The sequence below is a fragment of the Xenopus tropicalis genome, chromosome 1 (assembly GCF_000004195.4).
Source record: "Xenopus tropicalis strain Nigerian chromosome 1, UCB_Xtro_10.0, whole genome shotgun sequence".
NCBI lineage: Eukaryota > Metazoa > Chordata > Amphibia > Anura > Pipidae > Xenopus > Xenopus tropicalis.
The window spans coordinates 66,233,574-66,256,541 of NC_030677.2; the positions used below are offsets into that span (position 1 = coordinate 66,233,574).

At 38.4% G+C, this 22,968-nt stretch overlaps 2 protein-coding genes across 13 annotated transcripts in view; one reads left to right on the forward strand and one right to left on the reverse strand.

Moving 5' to 3' along the window:
* Positions 1–260: 260 nt before the first annotated feature.
* LOC101734304 (transmembrane protein KIAA1109-like) overlaps positions 261–22,968 on the reverse strand; it is a 126,344-nt gene continuing 103,636 nt past the window's right edge. For 10 of the 12 annotated variants that reach the window (XM_031902606.1, XM_031902604.1, XM_031902599.1 and 7 more), the window contains 13 exons: positions 12,462–12,642; positions 12,109–12,298; positions 11,034–11,195; positions 10,553–10,692; positions 9,793–9,991; positions 8,952–9,155; positions 8,054–8,233; positions 7,770–7,907; positions 5,783–5,986; positions 3,991–4,185; positions 3,099–3,230; positions 2,457–2,622; positions 261–1,203 (listed from right to left, as the gene is read on the reverse strand). In XM_031902606.1, coding sequence (XP_031758466.1) covers positions 987–1,203; positions 2,457–2,622; positions 3,099–3,230; positions 3,991–4,185; positions 5,783–5,986; positions 7,770–7,907; positions 8,054–8,233; positions 8,952–9,155; positions 9,793–9,991; positions 10,553–10,692; positions 11,034–11,195; positions 12,109–12,298; positions 12,462–12,642 — 2,308 coding nt within the window. In that variant the 3' untranslated portion in view covers positions 261–986. The remainder of the gene's footprint in view (positions 1,204–2,456; positions 2,623–3,098; positions 3,231–3,990; positions 4,186–5,782; positions 5,987–7,769; positions 7,908–8,053; positions 8,234–8,951; positions 9,156–9,792; positions 9,992–10,552; positions 10,693–11,033; positions 11,196–12,108; positions 12,299–12,461; positions 12,643–22,968) is intronic. The other 2 variants (XM_031902633.1, XM_031902630.1) reach the window with 2 other exon arrangements.
* On the forward strand, positions 15,762–22,548 carry LOC116410947 (protein kinase C theta type-like). The gene is made up of 9 exons (XM_031902646.1): positions 15,762–15,974; positions 16,654–16,763; positions 18,220–18,387; positions 18,614–18,705; positions 19,255–19,317; positions 20,020–20,158; positions 20,451–20,642; positions 21,636–21,764; positions 22,417–22,548. The coding sequence occupies exons 1-9, from the start codon at positions 15,872–15,874 to the stop codon at positions 22,531–22,533; spliced, it is 1,113 nt and encodes a 370-aa protein (XP_031758506.1). The 5' UTR covers positions 15,762–15,871; the 3' UTR covers positions 22,534–22,548.

A 22,968-nucleotide genomic window follows, 5' to 3' on the forward strand; every position in this document is an offset into this window, starting at 1 on the left:
GTACTTAAATCAGGAAGTCACTGTTTAAAACAGGCTAAACGTTCATTTGGACCGGGATGTCACTGCCCAAGCTTTTGCAAGTTGTAATAAGGAGGAATCCCTACTGATCCACGTGTTTAAAAAAGATGAGAAATCTCAGAGCTTTGTTAGGATTCTAAATGAACAAAAATACAATCTTGTTTTTTTATGATGTGCAGATTCAGTGCCAAAATAACTACCCATCAAAGCTGAACATCAGAAAACAAACCACATGAATACTCTTCATATTGTCAACAAAATGTATTATGACAAAATAAAATAAATTCACAGTTAATATTCTGCAGTTATCACAGAAATAAAATCATATTGCACTTAATACAAAGTAATAACAATAGCCCCCTACATTTTACAGTGTTTCAACCCTATTTTTAGTCCAAAATATACATAAACATGCAATGCTTCCCCAATGGAACAATTTTATTCACAACGGAATTATTATAACCCCCCTCATCCCTGAGGTTCCTATTTACGAGTTTGCAATACAGGCGCTCATCCCCAAGATTACTTACACAAAAGGATATCTCAGTGTTACTTTGCTCAAGAATGCATGTTCTTACTCACCAACATGCAGGTACTTAAAGCAAAGAGAGCTATACACTTGGCCTATAGAAAACACTGCAGCTGGCATAAAGCGTAAACTCACTTATTAACAAAAAAAATGGAATAGCAATCAAGAGTAACACAACTAGAACAGCACCCAGGGATGAAGGGGTTAGTAGCACAGTAGCATAAAGAAAGACAGAAGTTAAGTTTGTCACATTTTCAGTGAATTAGTTTGAATCCAGAGAATCCAATCTCAATATTGGTGGTTGATCTGGAAATCAAAAACTTGTTTCCAAAGTCAAATGGGCTCATGTCAAATAAAAACATTGATTTGCTATACAAAAGATACTAAAAATGTGTTTGTTCAGTAGTTTAACATGTTGTTCACTTTCTTGCTTTTGTGTTCAGTGCTCTTCTTTGTCCTTCCCCTTCTTTTCTTTTTCATCTTGAAGGGCAGAGCCAAGTTTCTTTATGAGGACTGAAAGGACCTTATCCAGAGGATCCATTACTCCACGCTGTAACCATTTTGGAATAGTAGTTCTGGCGTGGTGAAAGCCTAACTTCTGAAGGATGTAATCAACACCAACTGGGTCAATTTTCCTTCCTGTCCATGAAATAAGCCTAAAAGTTAAGAAATAAATGTTATTTATGAGATTATTTTCCTAAGAGTATTTTAAGTACAAAATTGTTTAATACCATAAGACATTCCGAAAATGTTAGATTGGGCTATTGCTGACGTCAGTGGTGGAGTCTTTCTCCTAGGGCCCACCGGAGAACATGACATCCCAGGCCGATTCCCACAGAAATAAGATCTAGACAGCACCAGATTGTATAGGGCTTTATATAGTCCCATGCTGCAAATAAGGATGGAATGGTGGGCATTGTCCGAGGCTGGGGCCCTCAGGAGATTCTCTGCTAGGATAGTGTGACCCAGATTGCTGTGCTGCAGTCAGACATGCTTCACCGGGGAAACTAACTCACTAGTAAATTCTGCACACAATTAACTATACACCAGGGGTTCCCAACCCTTCTTGACTGTGTAAGCCACAGTCAAATGTAAAAAGACTTGGAGATCAACAATAGCATCATAAAAGTTCATGGAGGTGCCAAATTGGGAAAAGATTGGCTATTAGGTAGCCTCTATGCACACTATCAGCTTACAGGAGGCTTTATTTGGTAGTAAATCTTGTTTGTATTCAACCAAAACTTGCCACCAAGTCAGGAATTCAAAAATAACTACCTGGTTTGGGGGCACTGGGAGCAACATCCAAGGGTCGATAAGCAACATGTTGCTCACGAGTCACTGGTTGGATCACTGCTCTACACCAATGACTTTTATTTGTCCACAGAGGCAGTCAGAGCTTCCATATACCAATGCTGGATAAAAGTCAAAGCTAAAGGATAACCAGACAGAGTGATAAAGGGCATGGCACAAGCACAGTGAAGCTTCTTTCATGTGCCTTGCTGGAACATCAGCTGTGAATCCCCTTGTTTTATCTCTCTAAATATCCCAAAGTCCTACCACCACATTTGCTCTGCTTCTTTAGTTTGCTCCCCACTGAAAATCATACACATCTGTCAAGTATAATGCTATTTTAAATTAATGGCAAAAAATGTCATGTCTAAAATAAATCTCTTATATCACATGGATAAAAAGTATTTTTTACTGGTTGTTTGTTTCAACAATTTCCATATTCAGTGTGGTCAAGTCTGCCCTCTATTTTTACCATTTAATAAATATGCCCCTATGGTGCGCTAAGACGTTTGCAACACTACAATACATGCTGAGTATTTCAGTTCAGAAATTTAGCTGTTAGTTAATTTTGAAGTAAAAGCAAGTGCTGATCAAAATCCTAGCACTAATGAATAAATACCTGAGGGTGGGCTCAAGATGCCAAGTATTGCACATAAATTCCCTCCAGTCTACATAGGTGTAGTTAGTGTTTTCTTCTTTCTCCTTCTCAGAAGAGCTTTCATTGATCTGTATAACAGGGCTTTTCTGGCCTGGGCGAGTAGTAAAGACTCGAGGTGGAAATTTAACTGGGGGATGAATAGACAATTGTTTTTACCAAGATAAAAAAATAAAAACTAGCAGAAATACTGGAGTTAGAGCATGCATTACATTTTTAGTTTAAAATCCTATACAGGTATGGGAACTTACCCAAAATGCAGGGGATGCCTGGGAAAGCAGAAACAAATAGTGGTGCAGCTATAATGCAGTTTCCAGTAGCTATTATTCAGATCTTAAAGCTTATTTCTTGACTAGGAGTTAATTGTTTAAAACCAATTGCTGACTGACTGTTATTGACAGCTACGTTTGTGCAGCAGCCACAGTATATTCATAAATCACCTACTTAAATTTATGGCATTTGTAGTGGATCGAATTTTTTTTTCCTGCCCAAAATCCCATAACTTGATTCTCATTAAGGTGATGAATTTTAATCAAAGTCTCGTCTGAAAATATGCTTGAGATCACTGAAGTTAATGGGGACCACACAGAAAACCCAGGCATGTACCTTTTTCTTTCTCCTTTAGGTAAGCAGACACCATATCATGTAGGAATATGATCAGTTCTGCATCCATCGTCACACAGATATGGTCAGTAAACTCCGTTAACACACTGCATTCCACCTTAGGTTTGCTGTCATCTATAGTAAACAAAAACAATGTAAAAGAAAATAATATGTTTATGCCATTTCCCAAAGTGCCTTGTATAAACAAGAAGTATTTGATTTGTAACTGATTAGCTTTTTATCTATAATTAAAGTAGGCATAAATCCATATTAATGGTAACTCAATGGTAACTTATTTGTTTCATGTGTAAATGTTCTTTAATGCCAGATTGGGCTCATATATGCAGGCTGAGAATCAGCCTCTACGCTGGCATCAGCCTTTCCCTCTGATTGCGCCAAGAGCAGGCACCTGGAGTGCATTTAAATGCCAAAATGCATATTCACATGTTTCAGCACTGAAATCAGCTCCATGTGCCTTGAACTGGGCCAAAAAAAGGCTCTGGGTGCACGCACATGAAGAGGCTGATGCTAGCATAGGGGCTGATTTTTGGCTAGCGTTTATCAGCAGATCGAAAATAACCCTTCCTCTTGCATTAGCCTAAAAGAACTGCAAATAACAAAGTTTCATTTTTAACAAAAACCCCACAACCCAAACATATCAATGGTTCATTGGAAATTAAGTTAATATGTACTGTGGATGCCATGGATGCTGTTTTATGTAACAGAGACATCTTGATACTAATTATTAATGGATGCTGCATCAAGACAGGCTGCACAAAAGGGGGTCTCTGATATATTTTAGATTTTTTAACATGAACAGAAAGCCTATTTTACCAATTAAACCTTGTACAACACAAAAAATATTTCCAAATGTGACACTGAAAATCAATGGCACCTTGCAGGACAGGTTCTTGAGGCTCCTGAACGTGTATAGATTTGAAGTCTAGCTGCATCCTTGGCAAAGCAAAGATTGTCTCTGTCTCGTGGTTGTAACTGGAGCCTCCCCTGAAGCCACTTAACAAACTCGAGTTCTTCACTGCTGTGCTGCTTTCTGCATTGTTGGCATCAACATTCCGAAGTAAATTTAGTTCTGCAAAACAAATCAAAATCTGAAAACAGCTCTGCTTTCATTTACTGCACTGTGTGATAAAAAGGGGGAAAACCCCAAATTATCTTTCCTGTGGCACAGATCTAAAAAAAAATACCTAGAACTGTATTATTTCAGGCAGTTTTGTCTAACTTTCACCATGTAGTGTAATAATTATCTCATATACTACATGTTCTTGCATGAAGCTTATTAAAATGGCTAACATGTTATTGTTTATATATCCAAGTGCTCAATGTTAGAAGCACATTATAACTTCTTTGTTAAATGTTGCATTATTAAGGAATGCTAAAGAAATACTACCTCAAATATGTTTTTATTTGTTTCTTTTACCTTTTACTTTTCTTCTGTAAGTCACAACCCTGACTTTTTTAAGCAGCGCTAAAGGTTGGCCATACACTGGCATATCTTGTACAGTAATCTGACCAATAGGCCTGTGGGCTGAACAGACAGATACCACACGAATGGTCATATGCAGCATGGTCACCCATTTTTTTTGTTCTTTTCATTCAGTCTGACAGCCCAAATGATCAAAGCAGCAACTCACTCATGTTCTGTCCATTCCAATAGAATTTTTAAAAGTGTATTTATCAAATGGTGAACGCTAACTTTCACCCATTGATAAATGCGCTTCTAAAAATCCCATAGGAATGAATAGAATGTTTAAGTCTTTATGTATTAAAGTGATACTGACACGAAAAAACTACTTTTCAAAATATGAATATACATAAAAAGCTACCTATAGGTCGTGTTGACGGTTTTTCGCCGACAGGTTTGATTTTGTAAGTAATTGTTACTTGAAGTTCCTAAACCTGACTGTTTTGCCAACCTGACTGTCCCTTCTCAGTCTGTCAGTTATAGCTTCTAAAGCTAACAGACAAATATGGCTGCTCCCTCAGAGGAACTCAGGGGATCAGACAGGTAATGTAAACGCATCAGGCAATTATTTTTATGGCAATTAAGTTCTTGCAAAGACAATGTTATGATAGATGTAAAAAAAAGATTTACTTTCTGGTGTCAGTATCTCTTTAAGCTCTAAACCAGGGGTCAGGAACCTTTTTGGCTGAGGGAGCCATAAACACCACATATTTTAAAATGTAATTCCGTGAGAGCCATACAATGGCCGACAGGAGGTAGGCAGAAGCCGGGGCCTCGATTTGCGTCTACCTGTGGAGGACGATGCGACTTCAGGCCCGTTCGGCCGCGGATGCTGCGGGGCAAGGTAGGGTGGGTGTCATCTTTAGCTGTTCAATATAGCTTGTTAGTGGTATAACTAGAGGGCTACCTAGCACAGTGCACAGTTGGCTTCTCTTTGTAGCCCCAACAGAGACATATTGGCCACATTTTATTTTCAATTCAAGTGTGAACTGTCACAGGTTTCTGCTCCAATGTCCCTCTCAGTTCCCTGGGCCCTGGTTCAAGTGCAACACGGTAAGGACGCCGGATGAGGAGTATTAAAGATTTGGCAGCGAGCCAGATGCAGCCATCAAAAGAGCCACATCTGGCTCCCGAGCCATAGGTTCCCTACCCCTGCTCTAAACTCACATTTTGGTAAATCTGAAAATAAGAAAACCCTACAAACCTTCATTCCTCATAGCAGTGACATAATTGAACCACTCTTGCACACTTGCAACTCCGTGTGGCGGGTTTTCATGGCGTCTCCGTGTTATTTTAGTGATTGTTGCCATTGGGCTTTCCAGAGCACCGCAGGGTTTCGTAACCATAGTATTGTGACCCAAGTGAAAATCAAGAGTCTGTACAATGTATGTGGAATGTTCACTTGAACCTGTCATTAAGAAAAATAAATGACCAGTTTCTAACAGAAACGAGAAGTCTCATCAAATATTAAAAATAAGGAGCGCCTGTGGGGGGTCCCCTTATTAATGTTTTCTTTTTTTAAAATTGGCATTTACATATAAACAGCACAGTCTCCTTTCTGGCATATGGCTAAGTGTGCACAGGTGAACAAGTGCGAAACCTGATGTACACTACGGGGCTGATTTAGTAATCCACGAATCCGAATCCTGAATGGGAAAAAAACGGATTGGAAATAAATATTTTGCGACTTTTACATATTTTTTCCGATTTTATCGTCGCCGTCGCGATTTTTTTCGTGAATTGTCGAGACTTTTTCGGAGCCGTTACGACTTGCGCGAATTGTCGCGACTTTTTCATAGCCATTACGACTTTCGTGAATTGTCGCACACTTCTTGTTCTTGTTGCCGCTGGGGATTTCAAGGAGTGAGCTGCTGCTCCTGGAGACATACTGCTGTTTGGAGTGTGTTCACTGAAAACATTAGGTGACTGTGCCATATGGGTAAATGAGGCTGACTGACTCGGTTGCTCCCATGTTCTACAATAAGCCTTACGAGATGATTCAGGAGAAAGATGTTGGCTGACCCCTTCGATGGAATCAGGAGTCCCTGGGCCTGAAGCTAAAAAATATGCAAAAACAAGGAAAAATATGTAACCAGCTACCTAGCAAAGATACATTATGTCTCATGGCAAAAAATGCCTTTCATTCAGGAAAAAGTTTTATATTTTATCTGGTGCTGTAATCTTCCTACACGGAAGACAACCTACATTTTTTTTCTGACATATGTCTAACAACTGAATGGATTTGGGACATGGTCTTACAGAAGCCACATTACACAAGACTTAATCTGGTGCTTGGACAGGACCAAAAGTCAGAGAGAAAACAGGCTCAACTTCCTCATTGGCTCACTGAAGTGCTGTTTGCATTATTCCGTGCAAGGTAATCTTGCAGCTGAAATTAGATTGCATTTTAATAGTAACATGCACACAGTTTTCATTAATACAATCGTTTTCATAACCTGCAACCAAAATTACCCATTTGGCAAAAGCAATCCAAACTGCAAATGAATGCTCTTCTATGCTTGGCATAAAGGAGATTGTGCCATAGAACAGCCCTTTTTTATCAATCAAAAAATTAGAAAAAGCTGCTGCCATTGTACTGTCTAAAAGCAGCCTTATAATATAAAGGACAACTAATGACTGGTTATCCACAATCTAACCTCAATTGATCTCTAGCCTGTGCTACCTGCATAGTGTGCAAAATTCACTATTGCTTTTTTTCAGTTTCAGTTCACTTAAGCAAAGTAAGTAAAATTGCGAAAATGTATTCTGTCTTTTCTTTTAAGTAAGCATATAAAAATAAAATCCGATTTTGTCTATGTTTTTTAAATATAAAGCAGTATTTGTTTTTGTTTTTAACTTACTATCTCCCCAGTAATCAGGAGAGGTTGTCTAAATAAAGATCTATGGAAAACAAATGGGAAATGATGTGCTATCTGCCGAGCCAAAAAACACTTGTTTTTGTGCCACGATTCCTAAAAGGTAGAGAAAAGCAGAGTACCCTAAAGTACCTGGCATGCAAATGTAAGTGAATTTACAATAAATTGCACCACTCTGCTATGTAATAATATGCAAACTGTGCAATGTTTCTCTAGATGAAGATCCAGTGATTCATTCTGTAATATTTCAATAAGATCATTACAAAATTATTTATTTTCCGTCAGTCACTTTTCTATCAGAGTCCCAAATCATACCAGGTAAATTGATGGTTTGATCACCAAGAAACAAATGTCTAGCAATACTTCTTCTGTACCATGCCCTTGGAAAAGCCAGAATCTCACTAAGGCGGCGCATATCATATTTGAAAGAGGCAGATCCGATGTCACACACCGCTAAGAGAAAAAAAAAATTTAAAAATTTTAAGTATAAGAATTCATATCACATTGATAAAAGCAAACATATAACCTGTGTACAGAATGAATCAATTTATTATATCAAATGCACTTTAGCAAAAGCCTTACTGTAAACCAGCTGTTACCTGATATGTTGATTAAAGTGGTATCCATCTTACTAGGGGTTTTGTTAGCAGATACACTCTCAAAGAATGAAGCTCCACCTGATCGTCTCATTCTGGACAGACTGACCTTAACAAACTCTAGATTGATACTAAGAGAGTCTTTACGGCCAGTAACTGACGTAGGTTCTTCATCTACCTGACCTACAGGGAGCAAGGAAAACATATATGAATAAATCCAATAAAAGAGGGGATGTTTAGCAGGAGGCCCCTATGCTAGAAGTTACTCTCCACTAGATTTTTTTTTGCACAGACTGCCCAAGGGTTACAGTTTTTTTCAGTGAGACACAACATCCAGAAAGTAGCTGGAATGAATGGTCAATGACATGCTGCTATAATACTTTGTACACAGTAATAACCTAATCATTGGAAATAGAGAGAGTTTACATTGCCCTTTCCTTACTATATGTTATGTATTTGACTACATAAGTGCATTAATAGAGGAGCCGTCATACTACTTACTGTAATGGATTCTTCACAGCTAAAGAACCATCATTTTATGATCACTGCACCTACTATTGTGGCCAAAGATTAAATTTCAAATTTACCTAATATGCAAATATATAGAGACGGAAAAAAATTTTGGCTCCATGCTTCACTTCAGTAGTTTTCCAAATTTGGGCTTCAGTCGCCCTCAAAGACCAAGTACTATTATACAGATCATAAATCAACCTGACTTATACATTCATTATATTTATTAGTAGGTGGTATATTATTTCACTAAATGTAGATGGTGTACAGAAGTTCTGTCTTTGGGAGATGGTAATCATGTCTAGTCTAGTCATGTATAGCATCCAATCAGAAGGTACCATACCAACATCTTTTTGTTATGGGGTGGTTAAATCTGAAATACCCATTTTACCTAAGCCACTGGGTCCTGGAGTGAGTCCTGATACTGCAGATTTCTGTTTTCCTGCTCCATAAGGATGAAACACATACAGGGAGAAATCGGACATGCAAGCTGTGAAACTCAGGCCTGACGAGTTGCTGCTAGAGCTGGTCAAATCAGACTGGCTGCTGCTGTGTCGTGTTCTCCCAAGGGGGCTACCAAGCCCCGGGGATGTCCCTGCATGGAGCAAATTGAAAATAAACAATTAGAAAGAAATACAGAGTTACACGATTAACACTTAAAAGGGCAATATATGAACATATTCTTAAAATAAGATTTAGTACAGCTTGCAATTGGAGCAGACCCTGGATTAATTTTGTGCTAAGAGCTTATTTCAGTAATCTGTATTTTACTCTTGCTAAAGGCCATTCAACCCCTTTGTGAAGATATCTAATGTATCTTCCAGTACAACCACATTGAGAGGAGAGAATTGCACTTTACAGCTCTCACTGTAAAAAAAAAACCTTTATATGCATCTTAAGAAATAAGCTCTTTGTTCTAATCTCAGTGGATGGCCTTATAGCTTAGTTGATATTCTTTAGAGACATTCTTTGTTTTAATGATATCCCTTTTATCACAGGAGAGCAACACTATATTGCATATTAAAGATGAAGTCTTAAAAGTGCTTTGTTAACTTTTCCCCAGGAATAGCTTGCATATTTTTAAACCCCCCAGATAATTACCTTATACTTACAATCATTCAATCTTATCTGCAAAATTGCCATAAAGTATGTCAATAATGGATTTGTTTGTAAAGCATTATAAAAATAGATAAGTCAAAATATAAGAATTATTTTAAGAAGATCATATGTACCTGGCATCCCAGATTTGTTTAGATTTGGTTTTGATCCACTTGGCATGGAAAGATTTCCAATAGATGAATCTGAGGGGTGTGATGGTCCAAGGGTTTCTAGCTCACTTCTGTTTGAAGAGAATACCAAGTCTAGAGAGGGCAATTTCAGCATACATTCAACCCGGGAAACTGGCAGACAGCTAAACCTAATTTGAGATGGCTAGGAAAAAAGAACAAAACAATTATTTATAAACAGCAAAAACCTAATTATGAAAATGGAGTCTACAAAAAGATCAGAAATTATGTGGTATTATCGGTGATCTATAGGGTACCATTAAAGGAGAAGGAAAGTTATTTTGGCATTTTACTGCCAATAGATTTGCCACATTAGTGCCAGCTAAAATAAAATATTTATTCTGCAGAAAGCTTTACTATACCTGAGTAAAGAGCCCTTGAAACTCCCTATATTTGTTTAAGATTGCAGCTGCCATTTTGGCTTGGTCTTCCTAGCTTCCTGCTGCAGCTTCTATAGGCTGGTAGCTCAGATTACACATTCCTAAGGGAGGGGGGAGTGAGCTTTATGAATTTTTGTGGGAGGTGGGACAGCTTTTCTACGAGTGCTTATGACTGTATTTACAGAGACCTTTCTGATAAAGCTTACTTAGGTTTTACCTTTCCTTCTCCTTTAAGCATAGAGAAAGCCCTTGACAAGAGCTAACACTTTATATTGTGCATTAACAGCAATGGAATGGCAAACACACAAGATTAAAGCCTGGACTACCTGAACCCTGACGTAGACAACCACATCAACAGGAAAAGATGAATATGGAGAAGTTGAAGATGATACTAAAGAGGTTGTTGATTCTTCCAGTGGATCCTGCAGGTCAAACTGTCCGATATCCTCATCTTGAGAGCTCACTGCTGCAAACACATTTCCCATAATTAATTAAAACACATTCGGTACCAAGCATATGAATTCAACAACAGACAATTTAATTAGCTGTGTTCCCGCTGTACAGGTGGCTGTTTTAGAACAGTTTGTACATGTCTGAGCAAGGAAGTGCTGTATGTACTTGCCTGAGTAAGGCAATGCGCGTATGTACTTGTCTGAGCACGGCAGTGCGCATATGTACTCGTCTGAGCACAGCAGTGCGCATATGTACTTGTCTGCACAAGGCACTGCACATATGTACTAGTCTGCGCAAGGCAATGTACTTTATAGTAATTACATATTAGAAAATATGGCAAAGTCCAGTATTTACCTGCATAGTTCCTTTCAACTGGAGTGATTGGTATTGTTTCTAAGGCTTTCTCAAGGAAATCTAGCAGGTTTGGGCTGATAACCATTTCTTCTGGAAGTGACTGCAGAGCTACCCAAGCATACAATTTTGCTGTTTTAACTCCACTGCTTCCCTTTCCTTTGGCTGCAAAGTTAGACATTTACATATTTTTAACACTGCAATCAAATTTGTAAATATCAACAAAATTATTTATATAGATACAGCAAATAAATTCTCAGAAAGTCTGAGAAGAATCCAAATCTAGTCAGTTAGGTTGGACGTCTACCTACAAAGAAGTGCTACAAGCCTTCAGCTGCAATTGGCACCACAAATACTTCCCAGTTGTGGTGATATAGAACGAACAGCCACTATTCATAAGCACATTGCAAAATACATAGTAGGTTGCATTTTGCAGATCAAGGGGAGGCGGGGAGAGGATTTGAATCAAGATGTCTAAATTTTACCATCAGCAATTTTTAAAATAGCCATAACTGTGGGTGTGTGTGTGATTGTATTATATAAAATATACTGTAAAGATGCCTAGTTGGGTCTTAAGTCTGGGCCCTTGGGCACCAAAAACAAAAGTTGGTATGAGTAATTTAATGTTGCTGGAGTCCTACCTCTTGAAGGTCAGGGTTACAAACACTTTCATCACCCTGCACAGATAAGAAGGGCCTTTTATATAGTGTTGCCCCCCTAATATTATGGTACGAAAGACCTTGGATTTGCAATAAATATTAATGGTCATGCTTTATACTCAATAAACAAGTGGAAACCAGACTACATTTTTAGAAGATGCTGCTCCCTAACTAGGTATTAACTGTATTAAACACTCCAGGTAAGATCAATAGTACATGTCCATTTAACCACAATTGATGAACAGGTAATGAAATGAATGGTGCAAGCCAAGTGAAAAAGGATAGAAAGGGAGCAATGAATTTTAATAAATTATGTGTGAAAAATGATCACTCTATGTAAAAGTACTGTTAATGATTTGGTGTTATAAAAATAAAGGATAATAAATTAAATATTAAATATTTTTATGAAAATAAAGTACCTGAAGGCATAGGTGGGGATTGGGGAGGTAAGAGAGTGTTAGTCTTGCTGTGGACAGAACTAGGTAAAGGACTTGTGGCAGTATCTTTCATACCATACAGCTTGGACTCTTTTGAAAGAGTTCTTGGCAAAGAAGATCCTCTTGAGGCATTTGGCGACTCTGTCTTTAATGTTTTGGAATTGTAGTGTAACTATATGATAAAACGAAAATAGTACTTGTTTCAAAAAGTGCATATATCAAGTAATATAGCCCCCTATGGATATGAGCCCAATACATGAATAACTTCAAGCACACTTTCCTAAAGCATTTGTCAATTACAGCAGCACATCCTTCTTGTTTAACCTAAAATTTACCTTTACATCAACCCCAGGAATATAAAACACTGTAGTTTCCAAGTCACTTGGTTTGGTTTGGAGTGAGGATGGCACTTTCTTCCCCACAAGTAAGTGAGTTGTTGAGGAATAATTAGCTTGCATTTTTTTCTTTTTAGAGGGAGAGTCTTGGTCCAAACTTCTACAGCTTCTGTCATAGCTCCTGTATTAAGTCCACAAAAAATAAGACATTTCTGATTAGTTGTGTCAGTGTATGCATATTTAAAGTGTAGGAATTTATCAGGTTTTTCTTGAAATTCAGTTTATAGCAGTTAATAAGTATTCAATCAAATTCCTAAGATGTTCAGGTACAGTTTTTATATTGATAATATGCAATGTTTTATTATGTTAATAGCTAGCTTGTGTGCAACCTGTAAACCTATACTATACTATGGCTATACTCAGGGTAAATTTTTCATAACCAAAATTACATTGTTTCATGAGCAATCCTATTACTTTACAGAAAATGTAAAAGTGGTGTATTAAAAGTTTCTCATTTTTTTTTGTATAATTTTTTTTTTTTACAACTGGATTCCACACATGCAAGATAATATCCGTTACAGGAAACAATATGGCAAAAAAAAAAAATCTGAAGCATATAGTGTCAACATAGAGTATAGTTATATACATAAATTAGTGGATATATATATATATATATATATATATATATAAACAGAAATGTGAGCCGCACTCACAGGTCTTAGTGAGAAAATAAAGAAAAATTTATTATAGCATCAGGCACCTTATTCCTTTGCTAAACGTGAGTGTCTGTTGCCTTATACTTTTTATATATATATATATATGGGCAATAAGGTAATTGGCTACATCACACTTTGGTGTGTCATATTACAATATACTGTATATATAGTTGCACGTCTAGCAATGGAACATGTTTTTGAATTATAATAACTAAAAAAGAAAATAAATTTTAAACATTAAAGGATGTATGCATTTACTCTGAGATATTGAATAAATTTTCCCAATACCAGCTGTGTTGTTAGCGTCTTTTTTTGAGGGGGTCAGGGCTAGGGTTGCCATCATTCCTGGCTCCTTACTTTGGGCGGGGCAATGATATCACCCGGGGCAGGAGGCTGGTGACATTATAGAGTGGGGCTATGGCATCTCAGGGAGTCCTGCCTGATTTTCCTAATTTGGAAAACTGGGTACCCTTATCAGGGGGAGGGCCCTTTCTGGTAGCGAGGCACATTGGGGTTGGACATGGGTTTAGGTAGTACTGTCGCACACCTGGCAATTGTGGTAGTGGCTATGGTATCACAAAAAAGTTAACTTTTTTAATAATCAGACCTTGAAAAAGTGAGTATATATGTTTATTAATTGGAGTGCCAATTTCAGAGTTGTATTGGGAGGTTGATATAAGACAAATATTCACCTCGTATATTGGCCTTAAGGGCATCCCCCACTACCGGAGATGTCAAGGTGTCATCGTTTAAAGTGAGAAATTCTTGAATGCTATTAGCTTTGGGTTTCCTCAAGTTCGGTGTGGTTCACCCAATACTAGCTGGGTTAAGGTAAAGTAAACTGGGGTATAGTTTTAGGAAAGTTCTCGTTAAGGAACATGGTAAGTATGTACATTCATTTTTATATTGAGAAAAGTGTGAACTTGAAGCCTCTGTCCCACCCTGAAAAAAAAGTGTCACAAAATAAAAGTTTTGAAAAGTTGAACAGACTAACATATCTGCTTTTGGGCTTGTAATCACACAATGTTACAATATTGTTGTGTTGTGCATGAACATACAGATGGAAAATAGAACATTGTGTTGTGAGCAGGCCCAGTATAAACCTCTGTTCTATGACAGCTTGAGATATGTGAAGACATATGTTGCAAAAATGATGCAGCATTTACATATCTGTAAGGGTATTGTTATAACACTTCCACATGCTGGGAGTGCAGTTTAGTCCGGTACCTAGGGTGGCACTGGATCTAAATACATCCCTGGATAAAAAAGGTAGACTTTAGTGATGCATGGGTCCTTCCTAATCCGACCGGCCTTGCTGCGCACTGATTATATATCTGCTATCAGTGGGGGCAGATCACTAGTGGGCCTGGGATTTCACGGATTGGTAGGGTCGGACCTGCCACCCACTTGTGACATGCCTATGTATGTATGTATAACTTTATTTATAAAGCACCACAAAGGTATGCAGCGCTGTACAATCTTACAAAATATAAAATTACACACAGGGAGGACAAGTGATATAATAAATAAATACAATAATTATACAACCTTCCCAGTGTCTTTACATAGGGTCCCCATCCACTATGTGCATGTCCCATAACTCCCTTGCTCATATACAGCTTGTGGCATATGCAGCTATACTGTGTGCTCCCCTGCCATTTGCCTCAACGACAACTCTGATGTCAAAAAAACACACATTTATTAATCCCTGTAAAACTAGAAAAGAGGCTCAGTGATGATGTCCCTGGGCCCTGACAGAGGCCTGAGTTCCTAAAACCCACCCAGAAAATTGACTATATTAGGAACCATAAACGAAAGAAGACTGCTTTATTCACACGCCAGGACCATCATCAGAAATCAGTTAAAATCCATCTTTATTTGCTCATTTAAAACGGCAAGATCCTAACACGTTTTGTGCGCAAATGCACAATCATTGACTACATATACATATATATATCAGGAATCAAGCTTGGATAGAAGGAGCCATGGGGCAGCTCTATAATGTTTCTCCTAGTTTGCTCTGTTTTGCTGCTAATGCAGTTAATGCAGAGAAGGATTATAACAGGATTGTGCACAGGACATATTTTTTGCAATTGTGCTGAAGCAAATATTGAATTTAAAAGCAGGTGCTGCTTAAAAAAAGTGTCCATTAAAATGTGATTTTTATTTGAGCAAATATACGAAATTTTTGTATTGTTACACATATATTTGTCTTGTTATTGGGTATATTATATGACGGTTTCATGACAAACGACCTGATTCAGCAATGCTAATGCTAAGATCTCTATGTTGCAGAATACAGTGCATTAGGAAAAGAACTATTTTGCATTTCTTGCATAGGAAAGCTTTAGATCCTTAAGTTCAAAACCATATCACATAATTTATATCTACTACTGATTTTGGTCTGGGCTGCTGTGATGTCATAGCAGCCTTGTTATACACACAGAAAGCTGTGATTGTAACTGTCAAAGTGACAGTTGGGCCTTACCAATACTGGTCATTTCAGAGCGGTTGAGCTTCTTATGAGAGACTCAGTGCTTTTCTTGGCTTGTGCGATTTTAGAGAGATTTCGGAGCGATTTGCCTTTTCGGAGAGTTCGAGAGCGCTTTTTTGGGATCCCCCAACAAAAGCATTTTTTTCTGCAGGTATTCCAGGTGGAGGAAAGTGCTTTTAAGCATATTCTCCACCCCAAACATGGAGTCTGTCTCCAAGAAGAGAAGAAGACAACAAGAGACAACTACAGAAGAAGAGATGAAGAGGAAGAAGATGAAACTTCTGGACAGCCAGGAAAGAACAGGTACTCAGCAGGAAAGCAAATGTTTATTATTATTTAGATTTAACTATTTCTGTTTCATAACACAAAACCAGTACTGAGTGCATTAAGTTACCGGTTTGACCTTATTTACTAGTTTTCTAGTTTGTATAGTACTGAATATACATAATTTAATAAATTGCTGATCTGCTTTGACCTATATAACCAAATAGTACTGACTATTTGCTAAAAAGTGTGACCAGGGCTAAAAGTGGGAAAAGATGCCACTCTACTTCTTTATTTCTACACCAGCACTAAACTTATTTCAGTACCTGAGCTTTGCCAGGGGCCATGATCTGCAATATGTTAGGCATTTCAAGGGCCATGACATGTCACAAAATGCTGGGGGCCATTCTGAATCATGAAATGCTAGGGGCCATGTTGTCATTTATTTCTGGGGCCACTCTGTCTTTTATTTTTGGCATAAAATGCTGGTGTTATTCTGTGCCATAAATTTCTGTGACCTCACTGTAACATAAATTTCAGGCAGGTAAGAAAAAAACATTATGAAATTGCTTTAGCAAACAAGCCATAAGAGCATCTTCAAAGTGTAGAAAAACTGGCCAAGTAATCCAACCATAAAACGAAACTTTACATTTCAGTTGCTTGTGGTACTAGTGGTTATTTGCTAAATGTGCTGTTAATAAGATTCCTTTTCTCCCAGAAGAAAGAAGAAGCCAGGAGAGACAGCGCATTGAAGCTGAGCGTCTACCGGAACACATTATTACCAACTATGAGTTCCACTCATTTCTTGGCCGAGGCACGTTTGGCAAGGTGAGTGATGTGCTCAATAGAAAGGGACCTGTATATTATCTACAATAAAACAGAGGACGTTGGAAGTATGACATGGAATTTGGGCTTGTGGATGTTAACTTGTAGTTTAATAACAACTGAAACATTTTATGTTGTAAATATTACATGTACAGACACAAAAACTCTACTAATCTAAATGGGGGGCAGGGCTAGGTATGGAACCATGGGTAGGTGACATAGGGCATTGCCTAAAGGGCAAGTTTTTTTTTTTTCAATAAAAGTAAGGTAAACACAGTTTTAAACAATAAGGGGTATATTTATCACGCTGTTTAAAAAGTGAAGTGAAGCATTACTGGTGATGTTGCTCAGGGCAACCAATCAGCAATTAGATTTCAACAGTTAGAAAACCAAAGCAAAGCATCTAATTGGCTGCAATAAGCAACATCACCAGTAATGTTTTACTCCACTTTTTACACAGTATGATAAATATACTCCTAAGTCTATTTTGGTATGAACAGCAGCAAAATATATGAGCAGCTCATCGGGTTAGCTTGTTTCTCCTTATGCTTCTGTATTAATTGGTCTCTATCCACCTCTAACTATTCCAAGCAGGGCAAATATTATGGTGGGTTAATGTGGGGTTATATAGCTATCCCTACCTTGGGTACCAAAGCTCCTTGGCCCAGCGCAAATAGGAGTTAATGGGAATTCTTCTACAGTGGGGTTCACTGGGATTATTTGCTATAGAGATGAAAAGTGGCACCAGGGTGCAATGAGAGGCAATCTATAAGTACTGTACAGCACTACCAAGTATGTTGGTGCTTTCTAAATACGTGTTATTAGTTGTCTTGTGTGGCTTTGCACCTTGTGCATTAGGGATGTAGCGAACATCGCCAAAAATGTTCGCGGACCCGTTCGCGGACTTTCAGCAAAACTCGCGAATATTCGCGAACTTTGCGAACCCCATAGACTTCAATGGGAAGGCAAACTTTAAAACCTAGAAAAGCCATTTCTGGCCAGAAAACGGATTTTAAAGTTGTTTAAAGGGCGCCACGACCTGGACAGTGGCATGCAGGAGAGGGATCAAGCAAAAATTTCTCTGAAAAATACTTTGTAAAAAAAACGCCAAAAAAAAAGCCAAAAATAACGCCAAAAAAAAACCGCGGTGAACCCAAAATGGCGAACATCGCCAAAAGTTCGCGAATTTGCGGACTTGCGAACACCCGATGTTCGCGCAAATTAGTTCGCTACATCTCTATTGTGCATAAGGCCCATTAAAAGCCCACAGCAGCTTCAAGGTGCAACTAAAGCAAATTTAATAACCATCCACTCCAGTGCTGCCTCTTGTGGTGCCATGATGTCCATTCTTCATTATTCTGTGCCCAGTATTTACCAACTTGCATGCATGTTAAAGTGCACAGAACCTTTAAATAATTAGCCCTTTGGAAGATGCACATTATTCTTTTTGACTTTTCAGGTGTTTTTGGCTTCCATCCCCACGAAGAAAGAACACGTGGCTGTAAAAGTCATCAGGAAGACACCTAAGGATGAGGAGAAGAAAGTGATAGAGAAGGAGGCCAGAATCCTGAAGGTTGCTTGCGGCAGTCCATTCTTGTGCCGTGGCCTTGCAGCCTTCCAGACCAAAGTAAGTTACTTCCAATGCTGCCATTCCATTTGTTTCACAAATTGCCTATCCCCAAAGCTCAGCTAAATGCCATGATATGAGCAACAAAAGCCATGTAAGAGTATTACACAACATACTTGTTCTTTCTGTATCTAGTTTTGCTGAGGGACATGCCTGTATTACATGCAATAGTTTGGGGGTTCTTGTTCCTGTGTTTCACTCTCTTCCCTTTTGTCTCTGCACTCAGCAATATGCCTTTCTCGTCATGGAGTATGCAGGCGGAGGCAGCCTCAGCAATCTGCTGGGCATCAAGCACCATCTGAAAAAAAGACATGTCATGTAAGTAGCTCTGTACTTACTGGTATAAACCAATGTGAAAGTGAAAGGCATCAGATAAATGGATTAAGGTATACAGAATGTAAGCCTTATAGGGTTGCACCAAATATGTATTTTTGTCTGTGGTAAATTGGCTTTGGCTATGGAAAATTAAAGGGCAATATAAGTGGCACATGCAGGAGAATATATTATGTTTCAATGGACTTACTGATTGTGGTTGTGAAATATTTATACGACTCTGGGCCTCATTTACAAAGGGCAGGATAGGGTGCAAAGCAACAGGCGCAAACTGCCATGTTTTTTGACATTTGCATTCTGCCCTGCATTTTGTACCACAGACACGGGTATTTGAGCTCTATAATGGAACTCTGATCTGTGCCCCCCCCTAAATAATTTACTGGTGGCATCCCTGTATTGATGAGCGCCAGGCTGGGAGAGGCACATGGGCACCCACAATTTTCATTTTGTAGTGTAAAATTAACATTTTGGAAAAAGGAAACTATTGAGAATTCAGCGCAGCTATTAATATCTGTTTGTTCTTTTTTTCCTCAGCTTTTACTCTGCAGAACTAATTTGTGGTGTTCAGTATCTCCATTCTCTAGGTATCATCCATCGGTAAGTAGAAATTCTTTTACTCTGCATATTTAATATATTATTCAGTTAATACTTAAGGTAATAATGCAGAAATGTCTGTAGCATTCTGACAATTTCTGGCTAAAATCCACCCCATTCAGTGAGAGTGCAGTGAGAGGTAGATAACATTTATGGTAGCAACTAGACACACATGGTGATCTGAGGGCATACCTCGCACGTGCATATCTCAAATACAGAATATCGCAATAACAATCAGTACCACAGTGGCTTGGCTGAGAATTCATTAACTCAACCTGCTAGTTAAAGGGTACCTATACGGGACAATTTGTTTCCCCCACCAGAGGTGAGGTTAATAGACACCAAGCTCTAGAGGATTGGTTGGCTGGGAAGGAAAAAGCACAATTAGTATATGGAGTGAGGTGGGGGTACTGAGCAATTAGGTTAGGAAATGGGAATCAGTTGATATTAAGCAAGGAAAGCGGTGCTTAAGTGGTACAGTTATGGACTGGAAGAACACTAAAAGGTCATGGAAGAATACTGAGTGCATGAGGTGATTTGAAGTGAGAATAAGGTAGTTAAGTTAGTTACAGCCAAATAAGAAGATGGTGCCTGAGCAGTTATGGAGTGAGTAGAGGGAACTAAAGAGGATATAACACTATAATATAAGGGCTACAGTTTATCATTTACTTATAGCCACAAAATTACTTACTATCCTTCTTGCAGAGATCTTAAGCCAGACAACATCCTGCTTACCAGCGACGGACACATGAAAATCGCTGATTTTGGCATCGCAGCAGAAGGCGTTTTTGGCCACAAGACCATCCGTGGGAAAACTGGAACATGCTGGTACATGGCCCCAGAGGTAGGAAACTGCTCAATATATTTAAAGCCAAACATGGGATTGGTGAAAGAGTAAATGGCCAAATGGAAAATACAAATATGCTTTAGCTTCACCATTTAAAGCCAGAATCCTGGTGCAATAAATATATAGGTTATCCAACATCAAGAGAGAACAAAAAGTGAGCATTAGCTTTCTAGTGACAGTACCGAAGTGCCAGAAAATTACCAATAACTTGTTCTCCTTTCTCTTTACTGAATGAGTGAAGATGCTGTAAACTTGAATTTATTTTGGTAATATATTTTCTTTATATCAGCTGCTAGGTAACAAGAAGTACAACGCAGCAGTAGACTGGTGGTCATTAGGGATAATACTCAGTGAAATGGCCACAGGAAGATCCCCATTTGATGACCACTACCACCAACAGGATGTGAGAAGTTCCATCCTCACTGAGAAGCCGGTGTTTCCTGAGGGGATGAGCACAACATTGCAAGATCTCCTGCAGAAGGTGGGTTTGAGCAGTCAATCTGTTGGCTACACAAACTGCAAGGCGTTTCTGGGTGCTGGGCTCTCAGGGGTCACTCACCACAGAAAAATTGGCAGAGACATTTTTCATAATGTTTTGGGTTCTCATTGGCCGTATCATTGGGGTATATTTTCTAGTACAGACTTTTTAATTGAGCAGTAAATTTGTCACCCCTGTAACAGATGCCACCAAATAAATAGAGATGTAAATAAGGTGGTAGCTACATATAGTAGAGATACTATATGTGTGGTTTACTTGGGCTGTTACTGGTATCTGGTGTAAATTTCATGTCAATAGCCCCATTAGAAATATAGTTAGTGAGAAAAATGTTGACGTGTTCAATATTTATTGTCTCTACTGTAAATCAGCCAAAAAAAAAACATTTGACATTTTTATGGTATTGAGATATTTTGGAGATTATTGGATAATCTGGTTTTTAAAATAGATTCAATACCTGTATAACCAAAAAACAATAAAATGGAAAAAAATTACATTTTAAAACAGTCTTAACTATGTAACTATGTAACTGTAACTATGGGTGATGTGATGCTGGGAATATTATCCTAAATGGCTGAGAAAAATAGCAATATGATGGTATATTACACAGTAACTAGTACCAAATTGTATTTTTAATACTTTTTGTACCCAAATAATTCTTTAAGTAGCGATGAACAAATCTGTCCCATGAAATGGCAAACAATTTGTGAAATGGCGAAACATTCACAAAACACATTGACTTCAATGCAATTTTCTTAGCAAAACAGCCCATTGATTTCAAAGGAAGTGAGGGAAAAAAATCACTCCTCACTGTATTTAAGTGCTGGTGATCCCCAAAGACTCAAAGTAGTTTGGGAACTGCTATAATAACCGGGGAACTGTTCACTGCCAGTAGGTTTAGTGAAGTCCTCCCTATTTTTACAACTGCTGTTGAGTAGAGTTAAATGCTATGTAAACAACTATTCTTTTGTTTCTTAGCTCCTGAAGAAAAGACCACACAAACGTCTTGGGATGAATGGAAATATAAGGGAACACCAACTCTATAGGAAAATTAATTGGGAGGACGTTGAAAGGCAAAGGATTTTACCACCAATTAGATTTGAAGCTGTAAGTTAATGGTTGTGGACTGTACTAATCCTTTCTGTTTGGACTTTATAAGTTGTTCCTCAGCACTGGTATATATTATATATTTGTATCAGACAAGTAGGCTCAGAAACTGTTACACAAATGTATGCAGCGGTAGGGCACGTTATTAAAGTACATTTATACATCAGGATGCAGCCTTAGAAAGTAGGTGTAAGAAGCAGGGTCGACATTAGGTTTGTCTAAACACATTCATAAAAAGTTTCTTTTTCTTTATTTTCCCTCCCCTGTTTCCCCAGCTTCTCCAAAACTATTACTATTATTATTGTTTGGAGTTAAGGCTTGCATAAATACCATCCCGTTCTCACTCTGTGGAGACCACTACCCTTTGTATCTTCCTCAGCCCTCCTTTCTTACAACGTTGCCTACTACTAGCTAACAAGCTGTGATATTGCTGCTTTGGGTGTAACGTTTTTCGGGCTACTAAAAACTAGTTTGCCATTGCCCCAAGGGCACACACATATTAGTTTTTTGGAATGTTGTACATTGCCAAACAATGGATACCACAAATAGAGCAGAATAGACTTGTGATTAATTGGTAGTATTTACATGAAGTCGTTTCTGCCTGCAATTTGTTCCATATAGCAACTGAACTGACAATTTATTTGTTTTTCAGGATCACAATGAATTTATAAGTACCGACCTGCCATTCCTGAATGGCAACACCGCTTTGGATTCAGATGACTGCATTCTTGAATGCTTTACATATCTGAATCCCAGCTGGCAGGAGTGAGCAATTTTGTGCTGCTGCCATTGACAACCTACGTCAACTTGTTTAGGTGGCCATTCCTTTAACATTTCTACCCGGTACCTGTAAGTCATGCATCAAATGGACTAGCTGCTTATATATCTGCCCATTCCACCTTTTTCATTGTCCAGCTGTCCATCACAAATCTAACACCACCTACTTAAACCTGCCTTTAGCACTGCCTAGTCACCCAAATGAATATTGACATCTGTTCCAACTGTCTGGGCCACTGTCATCTGGCCCTTACTAACACCTATTCCACTTGTGTCTACAATCTCCTCCTACCTGTTCCATCTAGCAATATCACTGCCTGTTTCATCAGACTCTACCTGCTCCACTTGGCTCTACAATCACTGGCCTTACCACCACAGATAGCACCACCTAAGTATTTTAACAAAGTACTACCTTTGCTGTTGCAAT

What these genes read in the sequence shown, in the direction of transcription:
- LOC116410947 (XM_031902646.1), top strand. Translation starts at nt 15,872, where the DNA reads ATGGAGTCTGTCTCCAAGAAGAGAAGAAGACAACAAGAGACAACTACA. An exon ending in GCCGAGGCACGTTTGGCAAG is followed by an intron (nt 16,764 to 18,219) that starts GTGAGTGATGTG and finishes TTGACTTTTCAG; the next exon opens with GTGTTTTTGGCTTCCATCCC. An exon ending in GCTGGTACATGGCCCCAGAG is followed by an intron (nt 20,159 to 20,450) that starts GTAGGAAACTGC and finishes TCTTTATATCAG; the next exon opens with CTGCTAGGTAACAAGAAGTA.